The sequence below is a fragment of the Labeo rohita genome, chromosome 23, assembly GCF_022985175.1.
Source record: "Labeo rohita strain BAU-BD-2019 chromosome 23, IGBB_LRoh.1.0, whole genome shotgun sequence".
NCBI lineage: Eukaryota > Metazoa > Chordata > Actinopteri > Cypriniformes > Cyprinidae > Labeo > Labeo rohita.
In genome coordinates, this window is record NC_066891.1 from 8340827 (window position 1) to 8351718 (window position 10892).

The 10892-nt window shown below is 35.6% G+C and overlaps 1 protein-coding gene across 1 annotated transcript in view; it reads right to left on the minus strand.

Annotated features, from left to right (window-relative positions):
• Positions 1–8994, minus strand: part of si:ch211-236h17.3 (carbohydrate sulfotransferase 11) — a 26198-nt gene extending 17204 nt beyond the window's left edge. The window contains exon 1 of the mRNA XM_051096904.1: positions 8488–8994. Within this exon, the coding sequence (XP_050952861.1) occupies positions 8488–8581 (94 nt within the window). The 5' untranslated portion in view covers positions 8582–8994. The remainder of the gene's footprint in view (positions 1–8487) is intronic.
• Positions 8995–10892: the final 1898 nt, after the last annotated feature.

A 10892-nucleotide genomic window follows, 5' to 3' on the forward strand; every position in this document is an offset into this window, starting at 1 on the left:
ACGCGATCCAAATGGAGAACTTTGGAGCACTCATTTGGAGCACAGATCCTGAATCACTCAATCTGCGAAATTATTCACGATACGCAAAGTCCCAATCTGAATCAAATGATTCACAATATGCAACTTGAAGTCCTGATCGAAATCAAATGATTTGCGATACACGAATTAAAGTCCTGATCTGAAGCAAATGATTCACGATACATGATCCAATTGGAGCGCTTTGACACTGAATCATTTTGTGAGACAATGATGTAACTAATTCGGACCGCGTATCGTGAATCATTCACTTCGTGAAATTATTCACGATACACAAAGTCCCGATCTGAATCAAATGATTCGTGATACGCAAAGTCCCGATCTAAATCAAATGATTTGCTATACGCAATTTGAAGTCCCAATCTTACACAAATGATTCATGATCCAATTGGAGCACTTTGAAACAGTGAATCATTTTATGAGGCAATGATGTAACTGAGTATTATGTATTCTGAGTTTTGAAAAGCTCTGTTTCACTTACCACTATAATTGCTTATGAAAATCATTGCAAGTGATGTTGAAATTCAAAAATGAACAGCTTTTTTAATTGGATCTGGATTTTGCTAGTGAATCGTTCAAAATGAAAGATCAAAGTAACGAGTTTGAATCAATCGAAGCGGTTCCAGCGTAAATGACTGATTTGGTGCATCTTTTTCTCTTTTTCTCGTCTTCAGCCATGTTTACATAATATTGTCGGTACTACTTAAGCTCGATAGTTTTATGACATTACCTGAAATAGTGCTTTCAAGCGATTAATTTCAATTAATCGCATCCAAAATAAAAGTTTTTGTTTACATAATATATGCATGTATACTGAGTATATTATGTATATGTAAATACACACACATACAGTATATATTTTGAAAATCTTTACATGTACATACATGCATATATTTATATTCACATAAATGATATTATACGGAAATATTCTTAATATATAAACATAACATTTTTCTTAAATATATGCGTGTGTATTTATATATACATAAATATACAGGATGCAATACATTTTGGAAGCGATTAATCATGATTCGTCGTTTGACCACACTAAAATGAATTAGGTTTAAAAAAAAAAAAAAAATGAAAAAATTAAACACTAATTTTATAGATACATTGTTTTTCAACAAATCAAACACATTTCAATTACTTCTTCAGGAACATCACAACTTTCAAGATTTTTTTCAGGCCTAAAATTTCAAAAAGTCAAATTCAAGTACTTCAAGCACCTTGTACAACTTCACAATTACTTGTTTTGTGTTCTTGCAGAAGAAACCAAGTCATACAGGTTTAGAAACAACATGAGGACGAGTAACAGATGTCAGAGATTTACATTTTTGGTGAGCCATCCATTTAAATCCTTTGTTAAATACAGGTTTTAAATCAGAATTCAAATCAAAATTGATAGGGCTGATGCCGACTTGTGCAAACATAATCACTCCAACTCACTCTAACTAGAGCGTAAAATGTGTAACGTAAACAATTTAGGAAACAATTTAGGCTGCATTACTGGAAAAAGCCAAAATCCAAAATCCAATTTGACCTTCAGTTACTTCATAATGTGACTCAATTTTCAAGGATAGAAGAGGGTTTTGCATCTATGCCTCAGGAGTAATGGACTTCATAAACTTTTCCAACAGACCTACAACGAGCATTTGCTTGATGTTAAAGAATGAGCTCATGTTTTACAGCCGTGCGGCGTAAACGCTTCGGAACAAATTATCCATGAAGAAATGAACCCTGTAGCCCTGTACAATTAGTCAGATGACTAGTTGACTATCTCGACCCACCTTATTGCTGCACTAAACAATTTTGAAAATCAACATCAGGAATACCTAAAACTACCCTTAAAAATGCCGTTTTACCAGAGCGAATTGTGCGGGAGCAGAGTCAAATGCTTGACTGAGATTAATCAGACCGCCTGTGTCGAACTAAACAAGCGAAAAGAAATGTGACGTGTGGCGAAGTCAGCAATGTTGCCTCTGTAAACACCAGCAGCAGCAACTGATGGTGGTCAGATAAGCAATGAAACTGCTGCACATTTAGCAGTCACAGTATTAGCCTTTATCAGAGGAGAACAAGTCGCCTACACTGGACGACATGATCTTAGTTTCAAATTGCCCACAGAGAGTGTGATGGAGCCAAGGTCAGAAAGTTTACTGGAAAAGTTCAGAGATCTTTGACAAAAGCTTACCCACAGTCCAGCTGAGTATTCGATCTGTGCTCTGACTCACAGTCACTTACTTGCACAGAAAATGAAGCAGCTCCATATGTTTCTCATGGACAAACCACTAAACAATTATTAGTTGTATCTCACCGGTTGCTTTTGGCTGGACAAGGTTTCTTGGCGTTGGCTTCAGGTAAATAGATATCAGGAGATAAATGAGGGGAAATTCAATATTCGATAATTAAACAACTTTCCTATTGCGAACTTGATCACAGGATAAATGTGCCAACACATGAGGAGTGGTTTTGTGAAAAAACGTACATAAACACAAAAGCCATTTTAAGGTAATTACTAATTGCAGCTGCAAGTATTAGGCCAAGACACCTACAGAGCGCTACTTTTAAGATCACTTGTATCAGCTCTTTTTATTGGAACCACTTTTTAGAAGCAAGGACGACACAGTGGTTTACAGAACAGCCAAACTTCCTGTGAAGTGTGACCTTGTGACCATTGAAGGGGTGTGGCTCAGCTAATAGCGGTACATGAGCCAAACAAGAAAAGCTTTACGCAAATAATGGACACAAATGTGAGCCTACAATTACGTTTAAGCCTATTTAGAAGTTTCCCCATTTAGAATAACATTGATTTATCAACATCATAATTAGTTTAAAGGGATAAATCAAACAAAACTGAAAATAGTTCTGTACCTGTATTCGTTTCTTTCTTCTGTTAAACACAAAAGATATTTTGAAGAATGTTGGTTACCGAAAAGTTGACATAGCCATTGACTTCTATACTATGGATAAAAAAAATGGAAGTCAATGGCTACCGTCAACTATTTGGTTACCAACATTCTTCAAAATATTTCCTTTTGTCTGCAACAGAAGAAAAACTTAAACGGGTTTGAAACAAATGAAGGGCGAGTAAATTAAAGTATTTTCATTTTTGAGTGAACTATCCCTTTAAAGGAAAAGTCCACTTCCAGAACAACAATTTACAGATAATGGTCCTCATTCATGAAACTTGCGTAAGTATATGAGTGCATTCTGAGTATTTTGCGCATAAAACAGACCTAAAACCGAAAACTCTCCTCCGGATTCACAAATGCTTCGTAAACGTCCGATTTGACAGTTAAACGCGTATATTAATGAATTCCAATCATTCGTAAATAGGGCACTCGTGCACACACATTCACAATTAGCATAATCCCAGCCTATGAATTACAGCTACGCAAAGGAATATTTTGGTCTACTTTCTCAGGTTGGACTCCAGTATATTGCATAAACGCAAAAAAGACAAACAGGCCATATGCCTAACAATAAATATTCAATAACGTGTGTCCACCAAGGAGTTTTTAGCCAGTTGAAAAAATGTCATGCACTCTTCTTAAAATGACCAGCTGGTGGCGCTTGAAATCCAGCTGTGACGCTTTAGTTGCTATGATTTGGAATAGGCTATCCACGGCAGCACTGTATTATCTCATTATAAAGAATTTTACTTAATATAAAAAAGCAGTAACCAGTAATATTTACTTCTTCATTGCTGTAGGCAGTCGTTGTAGGAATGGTTGGTCAGTATTTGTCCCGTCCCTCCTCTATTTACGGCTAAGTAAATAGTGACAGTGACGAGCGCTGCATTTAAAATGTATCAGTGCAGCTAAAAAACATCCAAAAGAGGGCAAGAGCAAATGAACTTGCAATTATTATGGCAGTGCATCAAAATTCAGTGTCATCAGTTTGTCAAAAAAAAAAAACAGAATGTTTTACGAACAATTTACACGTTGTAGGGAGCAGGTGTATATTTCTTTCGTACCAACTAACATTTTGAAAATACAAACATTTTCATGAATTCGAAAATTCAGAACGGCTTTATGAATGATTTACAGAAATTCGTTTTGCTCGTGTTTCATGAATGAGGCCCAATGTACTCACCCCCTTGTCATCCAAGATGTTCATGTTTTTCTTTCTTCAGTCTTAAAGAAATTATGTTTTTTGAGGAAAAGGTTTCAAGATTTTTCTCCATATAATGGACTGATATGGTGCCCCAAGTTTGAACTTCCAAAATGCAGTTTAAATGCAGCTTCAAACGATCCCAAATGTGATTGTAAATGATCCCAGCCGAGCAAGAAGGGACTCTGTGTATTCTGGCTCAATACAGTTAGGGTATGTCGAAAAACTCCAATCGTATTTTTTCCCTCAACTTCAAAATCGTCCTGTAATTGCTGTTTGGCCTTTTTGGTTAAGGGTGTTTAATCTTCTTTGCATGTTCACTTTGCAAAGACTGGGTCGGTGCTTCTGCAGCAATGTAGGATGATTTTAAAATGATTTTTGAAGTTGAAGGACAAAATACGATGGGAGTTTTTCGACATACCCTTACTATCTTGAGTCAGAATACACAGAGTTCAGGCAGAGCAAGACAAGACAAGCGCTTGAGATTAAAAAGTACTTCAATTGTATTTTAATAAAAATATCCAATCGTTTCACTAGATAAGACCCTTCTTCCTCGGCTGGGATTGTTTACAACTGCATTTGGGATCTTTTGAAGCCGCATTTAAACTGCATATCAGTCCATTATATGGAGAAAAATCCTGAAATGTTTTCCTCAAAAAAACATAATTTCTTTACGACTGAAGAAAGAAAGACATGAACATCTTGGATGACAAGGTGGTGAGTACATTATCTGTAAATTGTTGTTCTGGAAGTGGACATCTCCTTTAAAGAACAATTGTATGTTTATAAATCATCATAAATCAATCCAGTGAAGCACATAATTTGTATGCAATTATTTGCGAATGAGGCCCAACGAGAGCACCATCTTTAAAAAATGCAGGTGTGATTAGATGTTAAGAAGAGACAAAAGAAGGATCACATGATGTTCTTTTACCACAAATGAGCTATTTGCCTCTGGCGGGAGGACTTTCTAGGTTCAGATCCTGAACTATTATTGAGCAGCATGTACCATAAAGCTGTTATTCTCCTTACTAACAAGTCTAGGCAAGACCAGTTCAGTGGGACCAAATCTAGTCAGGGGAAGTGGATTATTCATTTAATCTGAGCGGGAAAAAAAGTTTCTACATCAACACCAGCCTTGCAATCTTGGCTGTATAATAAAATGTTTACCGAAAGACTCTTGGCTGTAGTCTAGTCTGGGAAATTGAGGTTGTTTACAACATGAAAAAAACAAGAATAAACATGGGCTATTACTGCCAGGTTATCTCTATGTGTTTAAAGTACTTTATCTATAATTCAAAGGAAACTAACCATAATCTACATATCTTTTGTGGTGACATACTTTTCCACCACCTACTGCTTCTGATCTTGTCCAGGTGGTTTTCATACGCATAAATTACTGTCACAGCACAAGTTTACCTTCATAAACTGTCAAGTAATCCCTGGTTGAAAAAGCTGACCTGGTCATATGAAGTCATCCTCAAGACTCCAGGGAAAGTCAAAGCCACTGACCTTTAATTCCCCCTTCTTTTCTAATCTCACGCTATCATTCTTCAAGGTGATCCGTTCCTCTCTAAGGCATCAGGGGAAAGGTTTAAAAGGTTTTGGAATGCCCCAGAGTCTCCTAGTGGGGGGCTTTCCAAACATTCCAGGGCCAGTTTTTCTCTCTGTCTGCTTTGTTTCCAGCAGGCTTCAACAGCCTTTTTTGTTCGCTCACTTTTCTAAACAGGCTGAAGTCTCCACGTGTGCACTCTAAAGACAGTTTGATGTCCTTTTCACTATGTCAGAGGAGCTACGTTTATGTGGCAAGCATGTTATCAAAACTTGAAGTACCTAAGCTTATCAATCGGAAGTGATGACTAAATTTGTTTTTTTAGGGGATTTCAATCAGACAGTCATTGCTTAAGACGTTGTTTGCACCTGGTATTAAGATCACAATGGAACAACATTAAATACAGATGGGACATTCTGTGTCATCTCAACCAGAGGTCCCCGGCTCAAATTTTTGATTTTGTTAACATTTTTCCTGAAGAGAGATAAACGTGATGAAAGCCAAAAAATTAAATGTCATGGGTGTATATTTACTGAGTAATCCACTATTTTGTAGAGGGGGGGTTGAAATGGCAATTTTCATCTGAGATTTAAATACAATGGGGTATGACTTCAGAAAGATGTCATAATATTACATTTACGCAGAGATTGGTAAAATTGGTAAAATACGTTGACTTTAGCAATACTTGTTACATTATGTTCCAATGGTGACCATTAAAAATGGAGAAACAGCACTTTTCAAGTTTTCACTCCAAAGTTTGCATGTCTGTAACTCAAGAATTATCAAATATATTTTAATGCCCTTTTAGATAATGGGTCTTAAAAAAACTTTCCTTTTGTCATCTACATCTTAATTCTTAAGGTCCAGTATGGTTCAGTTCCAGAGATGTTGGAATTTCAATATGGCTCCAGGAATAAATCATTAGAATGTACACTTTTTTTTTTAGTGGTCAAAAACCAAATGCGAGTCAATTTGCAAAAATATAAGACCAAAAGGAAAGTTGGTTAAGATGCAATATCTAAGTACTTTTTTGAGTTACAGGCATGCAAACTTTCAAGTTAAAAGTGTTGTTTCCACATTTTTGAATGGTCAACATTGGCACATAATGTAACAAAGATTGCTAAAGTCAACAGATTTTACTAACAGAACTACCAATCTCTGTGTAAAAGCTTATGATGCTGCCATCTTTCTGAAGTCATTTGCAAAATAGTGAATTACTCCGTAAATATTCATCCAACACATTTAATATTTTGCCTTTCGTCACTATACATGTTCATGTTTCTTCTGAAAAAAATATTAGCAAAATCCAAAATTTGAGAAATTTCTGAAATTTGGGTGATTTGACAACCGCTTCCAGAAGCAGTCGTAAAAGCATTCAAACTTTTGTAGTGTAGACCTAACGTTGGGCATTACGGGATGTGTTGCACTAAAACAATCGATTTCAGCTTTGCTGTGTTGTGCCACTTAGAGATTATGACTGAAACTGTTGATACCATTTGTATCCATTCCATTTGCTTCCATTTCCTGCTTGCTCATCAACAGCCTAATGGCTTCAGTTATTCAATCACATATATGCTTTGCACTTAAATATGCCAAACTAAAAGATGCAAGGAAATCCTTAATTTATTAAGAATTTAACCTTATTTAACCTCATTTAAAATGCATGTTAAGAACAGGTGCAAGATAACTAACTATATAACTGTGAACTTATAACAGTAAACAGTTGGGACAGCAAAACATAGAGGCTTAACATAGCTTATAGAATAGTTCATGGATCGGCCTGTTTGGGGTTCAAACTAACAGATATTTTTAACCACCACACCATTTAATGTGCAGTGACATTTAGTAACTTCAACAGACCAAAGCAAAACAACACCACCATTCCTTGATGGCAATGAACCCAGGCATTCAGGATGTCCAGACCTGGGAGGAGCTATGGGTCAAAATGTACTTGCATCATCATTGGCTACCGTTAACGTTAAAAAACTGTATGCATGTCATCAATCCCAGAATGAATTTAGGATGTGGTCATGACCTGTTTCAAAAAAGTCTGATTTGTAACCTACATTTAGCTGGTGAGACATTATCTAACTTCCTTTTTCCACCAATAGAAAGAATTAGCTGTACACCAGTAAGTTTACAGATGAATATTATGAGCTGTACTAATAACCAAATCTAAATTTCACTGGAGAAGTAAATAGGCTATGGATGTGGCCAACACAGTCATATGGTAATTTGGGTCTGTTTTACATTTTGCCAAATTATTTCGCATTATTCGTATGTTTTTGCAGAAATCACATACAATGTCGACTCCTTGTTACGTTTTCTCATTCGATCAAGTTGGATGTTGCATATTACAATACTCCACAAAAAAGCCACATACACAAAAACATGATATTTTTTAACCTAAGACTTGTTGTGAGTACTGTGTCCCATTCATTCGTTTTAAACATACATATATTTAGCATTTACAATGGACAATACTAAAATTAATGTAACCTTTCTGCATGTTTGCATGAAAATTCAAAACCAAAACTGTTATGTGTGTGTGTTGACAAACCTGTTATACAAGTTAATGAGTCAAAATATTGACTTCAATACAAATCAAACGAATCAAACATGTCAGCATGAAACAGACTGTTGGTTCAATGAGTCGGTGTCATTATTCAAGAACCGCCGATTCGGTCCAATTTAGGCGGAAAAGACCGATTTTGTGATCCAAGATCCGACTCAAAAGAACAAATCCCTCATTAACCAGACATCTCTACTTAATTAGTAAGACTCACCTGATCTTGAGATGTTCTGGAAGTATAATATAAGAATGAAAAACGACCCGATGCATGTCGCCAGAAACATCCGACCCACTTTGGGCTTTATCATTCTGATAGTCCTGTAACGGACGATGCCGCGGACTCTCGCCCGCCGACGGAGGTCCGAGAAGGGCTGAGTCGCCGAAGAACAATCCTAAAAGCCTCTGTCCACCGGTTTCCTCATGTTAGAAAGAAACGCAAAAGCAGTCCAAAAACAACTCGGTGGAAACTAATTCCGATACACGCTTTACCCAAACCAGCCCACTTGTCTCCCGGAGAACAGACCGCTGTGTAGTTCGGTGTTACACGAACCATTCACCTACAAACTTTACAGGTCCCACTCTGTTTCAACAAATCTTTGCTTTCGAAGCGAACGCGTTAATTACGCAAAAATCTATTGATCGTCTACATGTCTTTGATCTATTGAACGTCACATGTTGCTGCTGTCAGTTTAACACTCAACTTCCCCTAAACATGGAGGGCATTGTATCAAACTTTCGTGCGTGACGTCACACCCACCAGCATCTAGCCGAGGGCCCAGGGGCCCCTGGATATGACGCAACAACTGGAACCCCTCTAGAGTACAAACGAACTCGAGTGTTTTGTAACGTTGCTGAAAGAAAGTAAGAGACTTCAACAGATTTAAAGCACATTAATAAATCACTTTCATGTCTTTAAACATGAAGACATATATTTTATTTTTTCTATTTAATTATTTCATTTCACACTTTTCCGTTTGACAATCATAGGCTACACACTTTTAAAAACGTGTCTAATTATAAAATATTATACATTATGTGTCAAAAGTGATTTTTGTAGAAATAATGTATGTTTAGTGACATCTGGTGGAAAATACAGGAACATTCCGACTGACTGCTTCGTTCTTCTCTAAACCAGGGATCTTTAGATTTCAAGAGCTCCGAATAAAATACAAATGCTGTTACATACTGTAATAAGCTGAGTGATGCAGTCTACATGCTAGGCTACCTTATGATGCACATCATCTATTCTGTGATACTTTACATACTTCACATACTAAGTCATACTTGTGAATTAAGTTATTATTAACAACTTTGGGAGGAACAATGAAAAATGTGCACTACCAGTCATAATTTTTTAAACAGCAAGGTTTTTTTTTATTTTATTTTTTTTAAAGAATTCTCTTCTGCTTACCAATCCTGCCTTGACTTGATCTAAAATACAGCAAAAGCAGTAATATTTAATTTTTTACTGCTTTTCTGCTTTCTATTTGAATATATTTTCCTGTGATCAAAACTACATTTTTAGCACGTGTCACATGATCCTTCAGAAATCATTCTAATAGGATGATTTGTTGTTATAGAAACATTTATTATTATTATTATTATCAATATATATTTTTCAGGAGTCTTTGATGAATAGGAAAATCCAAAAATCAACATGTATCTGAAATAAAAACCTTTTGTAACATACACTATACCATTCAAAAGCTTATAGTCAATATATATTTTTTATAATATTAATTATAGAAATTAATACTTTTATTTAGCAAAGATGCTTTAAATTGATCAAAAGACATTTATCACATATATTTACAAAAGATTACTATACAGATAAATGCTGTTCTTCTGAACTTTCTATTAATCAAAGAAACCTAAAAAAAACCCCAAAATAGTCAAATAGTCAACATAATGATAACAATAATATTTATTTATGAGCAGCAAATCAGAATATTATAATGATTACAATATTACAATGAAGGATCATGTGACTGGGGTAATGATGCTAAAAATTCATCTTTGAAATAACAGGAATAGATTACATTTTAAAATATATTCAAATAGAAAACAGTTATTTTAAATAGTAAAAAATATCTCAGTTTTTCCTGTATTTTGGATCAAATTAATACAGGCTTGGTGAGCAGAAGAAGAAATCTTACTGTTCAGAAACGTTTGACTGGTAGTGTAGCTAAACTTCTTGAGTCAATGTAATGTATTTTAACACTTTTTTCCCCCTCATGCATGTTTGCTCTAAACTGAACGATGTCGTTAGGTTCATTTGAGGTCTACAGCAATGTGGTGAGTGTGAATTTTTCTGAGGTTGTGGTGAATTGGCCTTGCACAGCCTAAGCATAGAATTGTTTCTATGATACATTATCACTCTCATATACCCACACCTTCTGTACAGCTCACAAAGAAAAACATGCATGCATATAATTCACTGTTAAGTACATAAACAGTGAATGCAACAATGTTACAAGTTTCCTGCATTAGATCAAGAGCTCAATATTAAGACAAAGTAAATGGGAAGCAGGTTATTACGATTTAGAGTCAAAATGACCCAGAGCCAAAAGAAATGTGGTTTCACTTTTTATATACATGCTGCAAAATATAATATATTTT